This window comes from Ornithorhynchus anatinus, chromosome 2, assembly GCF_004115215.2.
Source record: "Ornithorhynchus anatinus isolate Pmale09 chromosome 2, mOrnAna1.pri.v4, whole genome shotgun sequence".
Taxonomy (NCBI): domain Eukaryota; kingdom Metazoa; phylum Chordata; class Mammalia; order Monotremata; family Ornithorhynchidae; genus Ornithorhynchus; species Ornithorhynchus anatinus.
In genome coordinates, this window is record NC_041729.1 from 168,489,610 (window position 1) to 168,508,652 (window position 19,043).

A 19,043-nucleotide genomic window follows, 5' to 3' on the forward strand; every position below is an offset into this window, starting at 1 on the left:
TTTAAAAAAATAAAAATGATAGATCACACTTCAGTTATTAAACATTTACGCATGGATCCCCTCAAACATCCAATTGAAAATCTTGCATTATGGGTTCGTGTTCTGTGTTGCTCTTTGACCCTGAAGCTACATCTAATGTTTCCTTTCATCACTGATTTTTAATATACTTCTATTGTTTGGGGCAGGTTTGGGGATCTTGGGAGGGAAGGCTACGCTAAGGTCAATTTCTTTAGGAAAGGAGAATTGACTTATTCTTCTTCTGCTTCACGCTCTCGTTCTGTGGCCATGATGGAAAGCACTCTGGGAGCAGGGCAGAGCAGAGTGAGCAGAGAAGCAGCATGGCTTAGTGGAAAGAGCACGGGCTTGGGATTCAGAGGTCCTGAGTTCAAATCCCAGCTCTGCCGCTTGTCGGCTGTGTGACTGTGAGCAAGTCACTTCACTTCTCTGCGCCTCAGTTACCTCATCTGTAAAATGGGGATTAACTGTGAGCCTCACGTAGGACGACCTGATCACCCTGTATCTACCCCAGCGCTTAGAACAGTGCTCAGCACATAGTAAGCGCTTAACAAATACCAACATTATTATTATTATTATTTCCTGCCTAAGCACCGACCCTCCCCGTACAGCGGGCAGAAGCAGCGTGGCCTAGCGGCGAGAGTCAGGGCTTGGGAGTCAGAAGGGCATGAGTTCTAATCCCGGCTCTTCCACTTGTCTGCTGTGTGACCCTGGGAAGTCATTTCACTTCTCTGGGCCTCAGTTACCGCCTATGTAAAATGGGGACTGAGACTGGGAAGCCCCACACTTTTCTCATGTGCATATATATCTCTAATTCTATTTATAATGATGCTATTGATGCCTCTTTTCTTGTTTTGCTATCCGTCTCCCCCCTTCTAGACTGTGAGCCTGTTGAGGGCAGGGATTGTCTCTCTTTGTTGCTGAATTGTACTTTTCAAGCACTTAGTACAGTGCTCTGCACAGAGGAAGCGCTCAGTAAATATGAATGAATGAATGAATGAATGAATGAATGAATGAATGAATGAATGAATGACAGGGGCTATGTCCAACCAGCTTAGCTTGTTTCTACCCCGGGGTTTAGAAAGTGCTTGGCACATAGTAAGCACTTAACAAATACCATCGTTATTGTTATTATTATTATTCCCTGACTAAGCTCTCATTCATTCATTCAATAGTATTTTTTGAGCGCTTACTATGTGCAGAGCACTGTACTAAGCGCTTGGAATGTACAATTCGGCAACAGATAGAGACGATCCCTGCCCACTGACGGGCTTACAGTCTAATCGGAGGAGACGGACGGACAAAAACAATAGGAATCCTCTTCTCCCCCTCTCTCCTGCAGGGTCCTGACTTGCTCCCTTTCTTCATCCTCCCTCTCAGCCCCACAGCGCTTACGTCCATATCTGACATTTCTTCATTTCTATTCTATTCTCTTCTTTCAGCTCGTTGTGGGCAGGGAATATGTCTGTTCATCGTTATATCGTACGCTCCCAAGTGATTAGCACAGTGCTTTGCACACGGAAAGCTCTCAATAACTCCGACTGAATGAATGAGTTTGAACTCACTGTGCCGGGTCAGCCCCTAGATTGTAAGTGCCTTGTGAGCAGGATTCATGTCTACACAATGTATTGTGCTCTCCCCACTGCTCAGTAATAATGATAATCATTGTGGCATTTGTTAAGCCCCTACTATGTGCCAGGCACTGTACTAAGCGTTGAGGTAACTACAAAGTCCTCGTCCCCTGTAAGGCTCACAGTCTTCATCCCCATTTTGCAGATGAGGGAACTGAGAAGCAGAGAAGTGAAGCGACTTGCCCAAGGACACCCAGCAGACGGATGACAGAGCCGGGATTAGAACCCAGGTCGTTCTAACCCGGGCTTTATCCACTAGACCACACCGCTTCCATGCTGCATTTCTTCCTGCCTTCGGGATGTCTCCATTTGGACGTCCCGCCGACGACTCAGACTTAACAGGTCCAAAACAGAAGTCCTTGTCTTAGCACCCAAACCTTGCCCTCCCCTGACTTTCCTGTCACTGTAGACAGCACCACCATCCTTCTTGTCTCGGGGGACTCAATTTAAAAATAAAAGGAGTATGAGAAGCAGCATGGAGTAGTGGTTAGAGCACGGGCCTGGGAGTCAGAAGATCATGGATTCCAACCCCGGCTCCACCGCTTGTCACCTCTATGACCTTGAGCAAATCGCTTCACTTCTCTGGGCCTCAGTGACCTCATCTGGAAAATGGGGATTGAAACTGAGATATCCATTCATTCAATCGTATTTATTGAGCGCTTACTGTGTGCAGAGCAAGGATAGGGACTCTGTCCAACCCAATTTGCTTGTATCTAACCCCAACGCTTAGTACAGTACATGGCAAATAGTAAGCACTTAACAGATATAATCAATTATTATAATTATTATTAAAAGAAAGAAGAGGGCACAGGTGACAGATTCATAAGGCTTTCAGCGTGGTGCTCTGTACACAGCGAGCACTCGGTGTATTCATTCATCCAATAGTATTTATTGAGTGCTTACTATGTGCAGAGCACTGTACTAAGCGCTAGGAACGGACAAATAGGCAACAGAGACAGTCCCTGCCGTTTGACGGGCTTACGGCCTAATCCGGGGAGACGGACAGACAAGAACGATGGCAATAAATAGAATCGAGGGGAAGAACATCTCATTAAAACAATAGCGAATAAATAGAATCAGGGTGATGTACATCTCGTTAAACAAAATAAATAGGGTGATGAAGATATAGACAGTCGAGCGGACGAGGACAGCGCTGAGGGGGTGGGACGGGAGGGGGGAGGAGCGGAGGGAGAGGGGGGAGAAGAGGGTTTAGCTGCGGAGAGGTGAAGGAGGGGGTAGAGGGAGCAGAGGGAAAAGGGGGGAGCTCGGTCTGGGAAGGCCTCTCGGAGGAGGTGAGCTTTAAGTAGGGTTTTGAAGAGGTGAAGGGAATCAGTTTGTCGGAGGTGAGGAGGGAGGGCGTTCCGGGACCGCGGGGGGACGCGACCCGGGGGTCGACGGCGGGACGGGCGAGACCGAGGGACGGCGAGGAGGTGGGCGGCGGAGGAGCGGAGCGTGCGGGGCGGGCGGTGGAAAGAGAGAAGGGAGGAGAGGTAGGAAGGGGCGAGGTGATGGACGGCCTTGAAGCCTAGATACCCATCCTAAAGTTCATCGGCAACGACAGGGCTCCCTTACCATAAACGCGTACATGTTGATGACCTGGATGACGGTTTTGAACATGATCTTGCTGGTCAAGGTGTGTCCGTGGTAGACGACCGGCTGATTCTGGTAGCCGTCCCAGCAGTCAATTTCCAGACAGCGACATCCCTTGAGCAGGGCACTGAACCAAAGGAGACAGCGTCAGCCATCGACACAAGGACCCAAGCATTCCCCGATAAGAATAAGAATAATAATTAAGGTATCTGTTAAGCGCTTACAATATGCCAGACACTGTACTAAGCACTGGGGTGAATACAAGCTAATCGGGTTGGACACGGTCCCTGTCCCATGTGGGGCTCACAATCTCAATCCTCATTTTACAGACGAGGGAGCTGAGGCACAGTGAAGTGACTAGCCCAAGGCCACACAGCAGACTAGTGGCGGAGCCGATAACCCAGGGTCACCTTTAATAATAATAATAATAATGTTGGTATCTGTTAAGCGCTCACTACGTGCCGAGCACCGTTCTAAGCGCTGGGGTAGACACAGGGGAAATCAGGTTGTCCCACGTGAGGCTCACAGTCTTAATCCCCATTTTACAGATGAGGGAATTGAGGCACCGAGAAGTGAAGTGACTTGCTCAAAGTCACACAGCTGACAAGTGGCCGAGCCGGGATTTAATAATGTTGGTATTTGTTAAGCGCTTACTATGTGCCGAGCACCGTTCTAGGCGCTGGGGTAGGCACAGGGGAATCAGGTTGTCCCCCGTGGGGCTCACACTCTTCATCCCCATTTTACAGATGAGGTAACTGGGGCACAGAGAAGTGAAGTGACTCGCCCACGGTCACACAGCTGACAAGGGGCAGAGCTGGGATTTGAACTCATGACCTCTGACTCCAAAGCCCGTGCTCTTCCCACTGTGCCACACCACCCATGACCTCTGACTCCAAAGCCCGTGATCTTTACACTGAGCCACGCTGCTTGTCGACGAATCCCATGTTCCGGAAGACCCGAGATTGTTCAAGGAGACACATGCCGTATTCTCAGACTGCAAGTCACCTTGTAGAAACATTATCCTAATTTTTTTTATAATGGTATCTATGTGCTTACTATGTACCAGGCACTGTACTAAGCACTGGGGAGATGCAAGCTAATCAGGTTGGACACAGTCCCTGCCCCACACGGGGCTCAGAGTCTTCATCCCCATTTTCAGATGAAGTCACTGAAGCACAGCGAATCAATCAGTCGTATTAATTGAGTGCTTACTAAGTGAAGAGCACTGTACTAAGCACTTGGGAAAGGACAGCACAACAGAGTTAGTAGACACATTCCCTGCCCACAAGGAGCTGACAGTCTAAAGGGGGAGGCAGACATTAAATAGATAATAAATAATAATAACAATGATGGTATTTATTAAGCGCTTAATGTGTGCCAAGCACTGTTCTGAGCACCGAGGGAGATACAAGGTAATCAGGTTGTCCCACGTGGCGCTCACAGTCTTCATCCCCATTTTACAAATGAGGCACAGAGACACGAAGTGACCTGCCCAAAGTCACACAGCAGACAAGTGGCGGAGCTGGGATTAGAACCCATGACCTCCGACTCTCAAGCCCGGGCTCTTTCCACTGAGCCATGCTACTTCTATTATGATAGTTGTTAAGTGCTTACTATGTTCATTCAATAGTATTTATTGAGCGCTTACTATGTGCAGAGCACTGTACTAAGTGCTTGGGATGAACAAGTCGGCAGCACTGTCCTAAGCGCTGGGGTAGATGCAAGTTAATCAGGTCAGACCCAGTCCCTGACCCACACGGGGCTCGCAATCCTTACCCCCATTTTGTGGAGATGAGGTAACTGAGGCACAGAGAAGTTAAGTGACTTGCCCAAGGTCACCCAGCAGACATGTGGCAGAGCCGATGGATATGAGTGTTGGGGGGTTGGAGGGCAAGGGGCGGTGAAAGAAGGGTGGAAATCCAAACGTCCTACAAGGGTGGTTTTTTATCACTTCCTTGCACTGTATTAAGGTAAACTTGCAGGTGCCGGCCAATGATTTTCATTTTTTTTTAATGTATTTGTTAAGTGCTTACTATGCGTACTAAACGCTGGGGTAGAATCAAGGTAATCAGGTCGGACACCGTCCTTGTCCCACTTGGAGCTCACGCTCTCAATCCCTATTTTACAGATGAGGTCACTGAGGCCCAGAGAAGTGAAGCGACTTGCCCAAGGTCACACAGCAGATAAACGGCAGAGCCGGGACTCCCGGGCCTTGGCAGGCACTTTGGGAAAGCCCCCACTCGGAAGAACTGACAGGGCTACCTAGTTCTGCCACCTGGATAATATTTCATCCAAATCATCAGAGGCAAATTCCATTTCCACCTGATGAGATGGATGTGAAAGGTTATTATTCTTTGGCCATTTTCTTCATTCGTTTTTAATTAGCCCAAGCATATCCCATTACCCAATCACCCTCCTTGTCACTTAGATCAGCCATTTTCCCTAAACTGAAAATTCTCGGTTCAACGGGTGTCAGAAAATACTCTCTCTCAGCAGAGCTGGGAAATTGCATTACCCAAACGTCGTTTTGCCAACAATCTGCTCTCGAGCTCAACGTTCAAAATTGAGATAATCAAGTTAACTCGGGTCTGCCCCATTCCAAGGTGGCCTAATCCTTTTGTGCTTTATTGGGTTAGTTTCCCATGAAGAGAGGAATTGTTCCAGAGGGAAGCAGAAAGTCTAAAGAGACCTAATAGAAGCGGCAGAACAGAGAATGGAAAGGTTTCTCTTGAAAATAGTTAAATCCTCAATAATCAATCGGTCAGTGCTATTTACTGAGCGCTTACTATGGGCAGAGCACTGTGCTGGGTGCTTGGGAGAGCACAACACAAATAACGAATGCTATAAGCTCCTCGAGGGCTGAGTTCCCGTCTTCTCGCCCTATTGTAATAATAATAATGTTGGTATTCGTTAGGCGCTTACTATATGCAGAGCTGGGGTAGATACAGGGTAATCAGGTTGTCCCCCCACGTGAGGCTCACGGTCTTAATCCCCATTTTACAGATGAGGTAACTGAGGCGCAGAGAAGTGAAGTGACTTGCCCACAGTAACACAGCTGACAAGAGGCAGAGTGGGGATTCGAACTCATGACCTCTGACTCCCAAGCCCGGGTTCTTTCCACTGAGCCACGCTGCTTCCCTACTCTTCCCACCTTCGAGGTCAGTGCTCTGCAGGCAGTGAACTGTAACCTCCTTGAAAACAAAGATTTTTACTAGTTAACTTCAGCGCTTAGTACAGTAGTCAGCACATAGTAAATGCTTAACAAATGGCACAGATAGTGCATTTCATTATTTTATGTGTATTTCTTTATTTTATTATCATCGTTATCTTCCCTACTAATAATGATAATAGTAACTGTGGTATTTGTTAATAGTATGATATCTGTTAGAAACTTACTGTGTGCCGAGCACTGTTCTAAACATTGGGGTAGATATAAGGTGATCAGGTTGTCTCACGTGGGGCTCACAGTCTTCATCCCCATTTTACAGACGTGGTAAGTGAGGCACAGAGAAGTGGCTTGCCCAAAGACACACAGCAGACAAGTGGCGGAGACGAAATTAGAATCCACGACCTCCGACTCCCAAGCCCGGGCTCTTTCCACCAAGCCACGCTGTTTTGTTACTCACTTCCTATGTGCCAAGCACTGAACTAAGCGCTGGGACAGATACAAGCTAATCTAGTGGGACACAGTCCATGTCCCACATGGGGCTAAGTCTTAATTCCCATTTTACAGATGAAGGAACTGAGGCACGGAGAATAATAATTAATAATAAATAGGGTATTTCTTAAGCACTTACTGTGTATCAGGCACTGTACTAAGCGCTGTGGTGGATGCCACCTAATCAGGTTGGACACAGTCCCTGTCCCACGTGGAGCTCACGGCCTCCATCCTCATTTTACAGATGAGGGAACTGAGGCACAGAGAAGTTAAGTGACTTGCCCAAGGTCACCCAGCAGGCAAGTGGCAGAGCCGGGATAAGTTAAGTGATTTCCTCTAGACTGTAAGCTCGTGGTGGGCAGGGAATGTGTCTTGTTTTTTGCTGTACTTTCCCTAGCACTTAGTACAGTGCTCTGCACAGAGTAAGTGTTCAATAAAAACGACTGAATGAATGAATGAATGTCCAATGTCACGTACCAAAGAAGCGGCCGAGCAAGGATCGAAACCCGGGTCTTTCTGACTCATTCATTCATTTGATCATATTTATTGAGCGCTTACTATGTGCAGAGCACTGCGCTAAGCACTTGGAATGTACAATTCGGCAACGGAGACAATCCCTGCCCAACAACGGGCTCACGGTCTAAACGGGGGAGACAGACAACGAAACAAAACAAGTAGTCTGGCGACTCCCAATCAGTGACATTTATTGGGCACTTATTATGTACAGCGCACTGTACTAAGCGTTCGGGAGAATACAATCCGTTCCCTGCCCTTTATCTCATAATACCTGTCTTCATTCATTCATTCAATAGTATTTATTGAGTGCTTACTCTGTGCAGAGCACTGTGCTAAGCACTTGGAATGTACAAATCGGTAACAGATAGAGACGGTGCCTGCCCTTTGACGGGCTTACGGTCTAATCGACGGGTTTACTGTCTTCCTCTCTAGATCATAAACTCTGAGGGTAGGGATCATGCCTATCCATTCTACTGCACAAACTCAAGCACTGAGCAGTGTTTTGGCCAATTTAGACCCTCAGTAAATACTACCGATGCTTACGCTACCAGCAATTCTATTCAAAACCCAGAGACTCTATCAAGTATCGATTTCCACATTTTTTGACATTCCCACGATGCAGCTCAGTCGCCTCGTTCAGTTAATATTGTTCAGCATTACATCACTCGATTCTCCTCTCCCCAGGGCCACTTTCACACCATCCTGCCTCCCTCATCCCTTTCATTTATTCACCTAATCATTCAATCATATTTATTGAGCATTTCATGTGTGCAGAGCACAGTACTAAGCGCTTGGAAAGTACAGTTTGGCAACAGAGAGAGACAATACCTTCCCAACAATGGGCTCACAGTCTAAAAGTGGAGAGACAGACAACAAAATAATAATAATAATGTTGGTATTTGTTAAACGCTTACTACGTGCGGAACACTGTTCAAAGCGCTGGGGAGATACAGGGTAAAACAAAACGAGTTGGAAGCCCCACATCATCCGTCTCTTTCATCCTCTCCAGATTCTTGTGGAGGTCATCTGCCATCCCTCAGGTGCCACATCCAACTTTTTGAGCCATTTTGATCCCTTTCTCACATTCCTTCCCTCTTTCTCCATCCCTGCGTTGATCCTTGAGGACTTCAATATCCCTAGAGATGTTCCCATTGACCCTTTCGCTGCCCGCTTTCTATCATTCCTCAACTCCACCGACCTCCTGCTGTCTCCCCACCCCCAGGTTCGCACATTCACCAACACGTACTCGGTCGCCCCTAGCCACTGTACACCGTAATCTACCCTCGCCAACTCTGCAATCCCTCCGTCCCACCCCGCCCTCTCTTCCACCCCCACCCTCCTCACAAAGCTGTCCCGTTCCCCGAAATACACCTCCTGTCACATTAATTCAGTCGTATTCGTTGAGCGATTTCTGTGTGCAGAACACTGTCCTAAGCGCTTGGGAAAGTACAGTACAGCAATAGAGATGATCTCTGCCCACAACAAACTCACACTCATCCCATTTTCTCTAGCCATCATGCCCCATTTAGTCTCCAAACCCAAACCACCTTCCCTTGACGACCAAATTGACGCTCTCAGCACCACCCTCTCCGCTCAACTCAACTCACACACTCTACTATTGCTCTGTGGATTTTATACCGCTGAACCCCAGACCCAAATCACCTCCACAGTCCACTTTCTTCACTCTTATGCACGAGCGGCAGAAGGCTGCTGGTAGAAATCCAGATATCAGGCTGACCTCATCCACTTCAAGTTCATCCTCACCTGCTTTTGCTCTGCCTACCCTTCTGCCTGAGGACATTATTTCTCCATCCTTATCGATTCCTATGCCCATTGCTCTCACCAGTTGTTTCAGATGTTGAATTCCTTCCTTAAACCCCCTGTCCCCTGCCTCCCCCATCTCTTTCCCCTAATGACCTGGCCACGTGGCTTAGTGGCAAGAGCCCGGGCTTGGGAATCAGAGGTCGTGGGTTCTAATGCCGGTTCCGCCCCTCGTCTGCTGTGTGACTTTGGGCAAAGTCACTTCACTTCTCTGGGCCTCAGTTCCTTCATCTGTAAAATGGGTATTAAGACCGTGTGCCCCACGTGGGAGAACCTGATTACCTTTTATCTACCCCAGATTTTAGAACAGTGCTTGGCACATAGTAAGTACTTAACAAATACTATTATCATTATTAAATAAATTGATACTATTAGGTGTGATCACCCTTAAATCTCCTCTGCTCTTCTCCAGTTCCTTTCTTTTCCTGTCCCTTCTTCAACTCTCCTATCTTTCCTAGCAGTATCTCAAGAGATCTCCTGCCTTCTCAACACCCACTCAAACCTATGCTTCAACCACATTCCTTCACACCTTATCAAAGTATTTGCCCTCCCCCTGCTTCTCTCCCCGACCACCATCTTTAACAGTTCACTCTCCAGTGACTTTTTCCCCGCAGCTCTCAAACATACTCACGTCTTCTCTATCTTAAAAAACCACCCCTTTGACCCCATAGATTCTTCCGGTAATCGTCCCGTCTCTCTCCTACCATTCCTCTCCAAACTCCCTGAGCGAGTCGTCTACGCGCGCCGTCTCCAGTTCCTCCCCTTCAATTCTCTCCCTGACCCCCTCCAATCTGGCTTCCGTCCCCTTCACTTCACAGAAACTGCCCTCTCAAAGGGCAACGATGATCTCCTTCTCGCCAAATGCAACAACCTCTACTCCATCCCAGTTCTCCTTGACCTCTCAGCTGCCTTTGACACTTTTGACAACCCCTTTCTCCTGGAAACATCCAACCTCATCTTCGCTGACTCAGTCCTCTCCTGGTTCTCCTCTTCTCTCTCTGGCTGCTCATTCTCAGTCTCCTTCGCAGGCTCCTCCTCTGCCTCCCACCTCCTCACTGTGGGGATCCCTCAAGGTTCAGTTCTGGGTCCCCTTCTTTCTCCATCTACACCTACTCCCTTGGAGAACTCATTCGCTCTCATAGCTTCAACTACCATCTCTTTGCAACTGAATGCCAAATCTACATCTCCAGCCCTGATCTCTCTCCTTCTCTTCAAGCTTGCATTTTCTCCTGCCTTCAAGATATCTCTACTCAGATGTCTTCCCAGCTCCTCAAGTTTAGCATGTCCAAATCAGAGCTCCTTATCTTCCCATCCAAACTCTGTCCTCCCCCTGACTTTCCCATCACTGTTGATGGCACCACCATCCTCCCTATCTTCAAACCCATGGCATTAGTAGATAGAGCCCAGGCCTGGGAGTCAAAAGGCCATGGGTACTAATTCTGGATCCACCACTTGTCTGCTGAGTGACCTTAGGTAAGTCGCTTCACTTCTCTGTTGCCTCATCTGTAAAATATGGATTGAGAATGTGAGCCCTATGTGGGACAGGGACTGTGTCCAACCTGATTGCTTGGATCCAACCCAGTGCTTAGAATAGTGCCTGACACATAGTAAGCCCTTAGTGAATACCAAAATTATTAACCTTGACTCATCTTCCTCAATTCAACCCCCATTCAGTCTGTGACCCAATCCTAGCCGTTCAACCTTCACAACATTGTTAAAAATCCACCCTTTCCTCTCCAAACTGCTACTGTGTTTATCGAAGCACTTCTCCTGTCCCGCCTTGATTATTACATCAGCCTCCTTGCTGACATCCCCGCCTCCTGTCTCTCCCCACTCTAGCCCATACTTCACTCTGCTAAGATCATTTTTCTACAAAAACATTCTGGCCACATTTCCCCACTCCTCAAGACCCTCCAGTGGTTGACCATCCACCTCCTCATAAAATGGAAACTCCTCACCATTAGCTTTAAAGCAGTCAATCCCCTTGCCCCCTCCTACCTCACCTTGCTCCTATCCTACCACAACCCAGCCCCCACACTTTGCTCGTCTAATGTCAACCTTCTCACTGTCCTTCCTTCTCGTCTATCTCGCCTATATCCTGCCTCTGGCCCGGAACACCCTCCCTCCTCTCGATTTGCTTGTATCCACCCCAGGGCTTAGTACAGTGTCTGACACATAGAAAGTGCCTAACAAATATCATTATTATTATTGTTACTATTATCATTATATCCAACAGATGATCACTCTCCCCACTTTCAAAGAGACCTTACCCAAATAAGCCCTCATTTCCTCTTCTCCCACTCCCTTCTGCATCACCCTTGCTCTGGATTTGCACCCTTAATTCACTCCTCCCTCAGCCCTATAGCATTTATGTCCATATTCATCATTTATTTATTCATATCAATGCCTGTCTCCCCCTCTCGTCTGAAATCCCATTGCGGGCAGGGAAAGTGTCTACCAACTCTGTTATACTGTACTCTTCCAAGCACTTAGTTGTGCAATCCCCACAGAAAGGGCTCAAAAATACAATCCATTGATTGATGCAAAAATAATTTTACCTTCCATTTGATAAAGCCATTCCTTAGCGTGAATAACATACATTCATTCATTCATTCAGTAGTATTTATTGAGCATGTACTGTGTGCAGAGCACAGTACTGTGCACTTGGAAAATACAATTTGGCAACAGATAGAGACAGTCCCTACCCAACAATGGGCTCACAGTCTAGGAGGGGGAGACAGACAACAAAACAAAGCAAGTAGAAAGGCATCAATACCATCAAAATAGATAAATAGAACCATAGATAAATGCACATCATTAATAAAATAAATAGAGCAATAAATATGTACAAATATAAACAAGTGCTGTGGGGAAGGGAAGGGGGTAGAGCAGAGGGAGGGAGTAGAGGCAATGGGGAGGGAAAGAGGAGCAGAGGGAAAGGGAGACCTCAGTCTGGGTAGGTCTCCTGGAGGAGGTGAGCTGTCAGGAGGGCTTTGAAGGTGGGAAGTGTGACTGGCGGAGGTGAGGGGGGAGGGCATTCCAGGCCTGTGGTAGGATGTGGACCAGAGGTCGACGTTGGAACAGGCAGGAATGAGGCACAGTGAGTATGATAGAAGCCGAAGAGTGGAGTGTGCAGGCTGGGCTGTAGGAGGAGAGAAGGGAGGTGAGGTAGGAGGGGGTAATGGTTTGGATGGCTTGAAAGGCAATAGTGAGGAGTTTTTGCTTCATGCGAAGGTTGATAGGCAACCACTGGAGGTTTTTGAGGAGGGGAGTGACATGCCCAGAGCGTTTCTATAGGAAGATGAGCCGGGTAGCGGAATGAAGAATAGACTGGAGTGGGGAGAGACAGGAGGAAGGGAGATCGGAGAGAAGGCGGACACAATAATCCAGTCGGAATATTATGAGAGCTTGTACCAGCACGATAGCCATTTAGACAGAGAGGAAAAGGCGGATCTTGGCGATATTGTAAAGGTGAGGCCGGCAGGCCTTGGTGACGGATTGGATGTATGGGGTGAATGAGAGAGCGGAGTCGAGGATGACACCAAGGTTGCGGGCCTGAGAGACGGGAAGGATGGTAGTGCAGTCCGCAGTGACAGGAAAGTCAGGGAGAAGACAGGGTTTGGGAGGGCAGATAAGGAGCTCAGTCTTGGACATGTTGAGTTTTAGGTGGTGGGAGGACTTTCAGGTGGAGACATCCTGTAGGCAGGAGGAGATATGAGCCTGGAGGGAGGGAGAGAGAACAGGAGAGGAGATGGAGATTTGTGTGTCATCTGTGTAGATATGATAGTTGAAGCCTTGGGAGTGAATGAGTTCACCGAGGGAGTGAGTATAGATGGAGAACAGAAGGGAACCAAGAACTGAGCATTGAGGAACCCCTACAGTTAATGGATGGGAGGGGGAGGAGGAGCCCGCGAAGGAGACCGAGAATGAACGGCCAGATAGATAAGAGGAGAACTAGGACAGAGTCTGTGAAGCCAAGGTTGGATAATGTGTTGAGGAGGAGGGGATGGTCGACAATGTCAACGGTAGCTGAGAGGCTCCCTCTCCAAAAATTATCGATTTAAAGTAAAAATCATAAGAAAATACCTTATATAACCCCAGAGGTCACTCCGTCCTATTAGTTGATCAGATACCAAGTAGGTATTATGTGAACTTGAAATGAAGTAGTCCCGTAATGGGCGAGTCATATCTTGGTAGACTTTTCTATAGTCCTTTTTAAACAGCAAGCAATCTTGGGAGTCCATGAATCTTGAGAACCCTTCAAATGTCATTTCTTTTTTACCCCTGACTGGAAAAAAAATGACAAAGAAGCAGAAATCGCATCTCACATGTGAAAAAGAGTCAGAATCTTATCTGTTAATTTTTTCAGGAGTAGAAAGCATCACTAAAACATCCACATGCAGTTAGATGCAGATGAAGGATTTCAAGTTTAAAAACCAACCTATAAAAATCAAATTGTGTTCTGCTATTTAGACATTCTTCCACTATGGCATTGAGATGAGGAAACCATCCTAATCAATTAAACCCGGTGACCTAATTCGTATGGTACACCGAATAGCTAAGCTTTGAAGAAATAATGTAGGCTGGGACACCAATCAGATTGTAAGTCTTCTAAGTGGTCAAAATAATTGTAGCATTTCTTAAGCGGTTACTATGTGCTGTGTGCCTGTTTTCTGGGCAGCGGCCAGATCGCTTCTTTATTCCGTGTTCACGAATACCTAGTACGGTGCTCAGCAGCTCGCCTACGTCCAGCCTCTGGCCTGGAATGTCCTCCCTCCTCAATTCGGACAGTTACTCTCCCCACCTTCAAAACCTTATTGAAAACATATCTCCTCCAAGAGGCCCTCCCTGACTAAGCCCCTCTTTCCTCTTCTCCCACTCCCCTCTGCGTCTCCTTGACTTGCTCCCTCTGTTCTTCCCCCCTCCCAGCCCCACAGCACTTATGTACATACGTGTCATTTATTTTTATATTAATGTCTGTCTCCTTCCACCTCTAGATGGTCAGCTCACTATGGGCAGGGAATGTGTCTGTTTATTGTATTGTACTCTCCCAAGCACTCAGTACAGTGCTCTGCACACAGTAAGCAGTCAATAAAATACGATTGAATGACTTGAATAAATGCTGCTCCTATTACTACTACTAATAATAACAATATTAACTGTGGTACTTGTTAAGCTCTTACTGTGTGCCACTCACTGTACTAAGCACTGGGGTAGACACAAACTAATCGAGTTGGACACAGGCCCTGTCCCTGACGGGGCTCAGAGTCTTAATCTCCATTTTCCAGATGAGGGAATTGAGGCCCAGAGATTGAAGTGACTCCCCCGGGATCATCCAGCAGACAAGTGGCGGAGGCGGAATTAGAACCCAGGTCCTTCTGACTCCCAGACCCTGGGCTCTTTCCACTAGGCCATGCTGCTTCTACTTCTAATTAATAGTACATTTTTCTGATTGACTGATGGGAGGGTGTGACAGAACTGGGTTCACATTTAACCTGTCCACAAGAATTTTACAGTCTCATAGGAGTGATCACAATGATTTGTGAATAAGGGGGACAGCAGGAGAAGATGGATAAGATCAACCCTAGACTATAAGCTTCTTATGGGCAGGGCAGATGTTTTCCCACTCTGTTGTCTTGTCCTCTCCCAAGCACTTATTACAGTGCTCTGTAGACAGTAAAGTGTTTAATAAATACCATTGGTTGATTCTTTTTAATGGTTCAGGGCAAACTATGTGCCAGGTACTAAATAAGCAATGGGGTACGTACTCTATAATCAGGTTGAACACAGTCCCTGTCCCACATGGGCCTCACAGTCTTCATCCCCATTTCATAGATGAGGTCACTGAGGCAAAGAGAAGTGAAGTGATAGGCTCAAGGTCACACAGCAGACAAGGGGAGGAATTATGATTAGAACCCAGGTCCTTCTGATTTCCAGGCCCCGGCTCTATCCAGCTGCTTCTCACACAGGCTTGGGAGTAAGAGGTCATGAGTTCTAATCCCGGGTCTGCCACTTGTCTGCTGTGTGACCTTGGGCAAGCCACTTAACTTCTCTGGGCCTCAGTTCCCTCATCTGTAAAATGGGGATTAAGACTGTGAGGCCCACGTGGGACAACCTGCTTACTTTGTATCTACTCAGAGCTTAGAACAGTGCTTGGCACATAGTAAGCATTTAACAAATACCATCGGTAATCATGGCTAAGTCAATCATATTTATTGAGCATTTACTGTGCGCAGAGCATGGTACTAGGCACTTGGGAGAGGATCCTATAACGATAGAACTGACACATTCCCTGCCCTCGATGAGTTTATAGTCTAAAGACCAAGAGTTTGTCACTCCTATGCCATGTCCTATTTCAGATCTTTACAGCTTGGGGAGAAACAGACCATTTCCAAAATGTGTGTTTTTAGGATGTGCTTGGGGACAGAATATCGTCACTGGGGAATTGGGAAACTTGATTTAACAAAGTGTCTAGCCAGATAGAACACACTATGTTGGAATCATGCTGGAAGAATGGGTCAAATGTTGTGGACTATATCTTCTTTTCCTTTACATGGGATTTATCAGCCACCTATCAACAGTGCTCCACATCAAGAAGGAGCTCAATAAATACCGTTTCTTCTACTACTAAAAATACCTCCCAACCCCCACCACGGACAAGCGCAAAACTGAGTTTTCTCCATCACTATTTGTCAGTCCTGAAAGGATCATAATGATGTATACTTTGATTGTTTACAAAATGTTGTCCTTAAAGTGAAAGAAATGTGTGATTCATGTTTAAATGGAAAATCAGGGGATCGTTATTTAATTGAACTTATATTCAGTAAAATAAGTACTCCTGATTTGAACGTAAAACACCAAATTTCCTTTGGCATGATTGTTGCAACAACGTTCAAGAACATTAAAGAACTTTGGAATCTAACTCTTTTTGAAAAGGATGTCTTTGTCAGACTGCAGTGGATGAAATTGGTCACGGAAATTGACCAAAAAAACAATTACTATTAGAGCGAGTGCCCTAAAGTCAGTTAATAAGCCTTTAATCATCTTACTCCAACCTATAATCTGATTTATGGCTTTTATATTCTTTGTTTTCCTGAAAATAATTCAAACCTAAATGATTAAAGCTGGAGTTGGATGTAAATGGCATTTTAAAATGTTTTACTCTGTATGGGAAAGTGCTAAATCTTCCGTGTTTGTGAAGCAAAGGAACTTCTCAAGTTGAGGGCAGGGATCTTACAGAAGACTATGTAGATATAGAAATAGTTTCTATTGCAGGGAAATGCTATGGAGACACAGAAGGAGACAGTCTCTGACTAAACACTGTTCTGTGAAAGAGTTTGTTTTCATATGATGATGATGATATTTGTTAAGCTCTTACTATGTGCCAAGCACTGTTTTAAGCACTAGGTTAGATGCAAGGTAATCAGGTTGCCCCACTTGGGGCTCACAGTCTTAATCCTCATTTTACAGATGAGGTAACTGAGGCACAGAGAAGTTAATAGGCTTGCCCAAGGTCACACAGCAGACAAGAGGCAGAGCCATAATTAGAACCCACAACCTCTGACTCCCAAGCCCGTGCTCTTTCCACTGAGCCATACTGCTTCACCAACAAGAGATATCTCATATCAACAACAGTGTTTATTAAAAGCTTACTAGTTGCCAGAGCAATGTGCTAAGCATTGGGATAAATAGAAAATGAACTGTTTGGACACTTGTCCCTGTCCTGTACGGGACCCTGGGCCTAAGAACGAAGAAGAGCGCAGATCTTATCCCCACTGTACAGATGAGGAAACTGAGGCCCAGAGAGGTTAAGTGACTTGCCCAAGGTCAGTGGCAGAGCAGGGACTAGAACCCAGGTCTCGTGTTTCCCACTCAGGAGCGAATTCTAGACATGGTTTTCTAGGCTTTCCACTCTCACTTCCCTCCTGTCCACTGAACCTCCATGCAGAAGTGGACGGGCAACCCCAGGAGATTCTGGAGAAGTGGGGAGATTCAGACTATACACCATAAATGCTTAATAGATCCTATTACTAGTTATAATTAATAATAATAATTATGGTACTGGTTAAGCGCTTACTATGTGTCAGGCACTGTTTAAGCACTGGGGTAGATACACGGTAACCGGGTTGGACGCAGTCCCTGTCCCAGGTGGGGCTCACAGTCTCAGCCCCCATTTTCCAGATGAGGGAACTGAGGCATAGAGAAGTGAAATGACTCATCCAAGGTCATGCAGCAGACAAGTGATGGAGCGGGAATTAGAACCCAGGACCTTCTGACTCCCAGGTCCGGGCTCTAGCCACTAGGCCACGCTGCTTACTCTACCACTAGATGATTACTACCGCCGTTCTCTCTTCCTACTACTGCTATTATCACGACTTCTGCGGCTACCCGTCCTCAGCCGCTGCTCTCTCCTCTACACCACGAAGCAGCACGGCGTAATGGTTAGAGCCCAGGCCTGGGAGTCAGAAGGTCTTGTGTTCTAAACCCGGCTCCGCCACTTGTTTGCTGTGTGACCTCGGACAACTCACTTCATTTCCCTGAGCCTCAGTGGCCTTATCTGTAAAATGGGGAGTGAGACAGCGAGCCCCACATGGGACAGGGACTGCATCCGACTCGATTGGCTTGTATCCAGTGCGAAGCGTATTGTCTGGTAATAATAATAATAATGTTGGTATTTGTTAAGCGCTTACTAGGTGCAGAGCACTGTTCTAAGCGCTGGGGTAGATACAGGGTCATCAGGTTGTCCCACGTGAGGCTCACAATCTTAATCCCCATTTTCCAGATGAGGTAACTGAGGCACAGAGAAGTGAAGTGACTCGCCCACAGTCACACAGCTGACAAGTGGCAGAGCCGGGAGTCGAACTCATGACCTCTGACTCCGAAGCCCAGGCTCTTTCCACTGAGCCATGCTGCTTCCTCGTGGTACATATGAGCGCTTAACAAATACTGTTATTATTGGAATTATTTTCATTAATTCAATTCAGTTGTATTTATCGAGCACTTCCCGTGTGCAGAGCACTGTACTAAGCGCTTGGGAAAGTACAGTACGGGAATAAAGAGAGACATTCTCTGCCCACACCGGGGAGGGGAGACAGACATCAATATAAATAAATAAAATGACAGATACATACATAAATGCTGTGGGATGGGAAGTGGAGGGAAGAGCAAAGGGAGCGAGTCAGGGTGATGCTCAAGGGAGTGGGAGATGAGGAAAAGCGGAGCTTAGTCTGGGAAGGCCTCTTGGAGGAGATGGGCCTTGAATTAGGCTTTGAAGACAGGGGAGAAGGTCACTGTCTGTGGGATTTGAGGAGGGAGGGGGATCCAGGCCAGAGGTAGGGTGTGGGTCAGGGGTCGGCGGCGAGACGGGCGAGATGGAGGCCCAAGGAGAAGGTCAGCGGCAGCAGAGGAGCGGAGCGTGCGGGCTGGGATGGGGAAGGAGAGAAGGGAGGTGGGGTAGGAGGGGGCGAGGGGATGGACGGTTTTAAAGCCGGTGATGACGAGTTTTTGTTTGATACGGAGGTGGTTGGGCAGCCGCTGGATATTTTTGAAGAATGGGGTGACGTGGCCTGAATGTTTTGCTAGAGAGATAATCCGGGCAGCGGAGTGAAGTATGGACTGGAGTGGGGAGAGGCACGAAGCAGGGAGATCAGAAAAGAGACCGATGCACTCATCAGGTGCGATAGGATGAGTCACTGAACTAACTTGGCGGCAGTTTGGATGGAGAGGAAAGGGCAGATTTTAGTGATGTTATTATTCGGCAAGTCACTTCACTTCTCTGTGCCTCAGTTACCTCATCTGTCAAATGGGGATTA

General features: G+C 47.0%; 1 protein-coding gene across 2 annotated transcripts in view; it reads right to left on the reverse strand.

Moving 5' to 3' along the window:
- PLCZ1 (phospholipase C zeta 1) overlaps positions 1 to 19,043 on the reverse strand; it is an 88,476-nt gene that overhangs the window by 54,776 nt on the left and 14,657 nt on the right. For both annotated transcript variants that reach the window (XM_029048663.2, XM_029048671.2), the window contains 2 exons: positions 13,318 to 13,519; positions 3,219 to 3,363 (listed from right to left, as the gene is read on the reverse strand). In XM_029048663.2, coding sequence (XP_028904496.1) covers positions 3,219 to 3,363; positions 13,318 to 13,519 — 347 coding nt within the window. The remainder of the gene's footprint in view (positions 1 to 3,218; positions 3,364 to 13,317; positions 13,520 to 19,043) is intronic.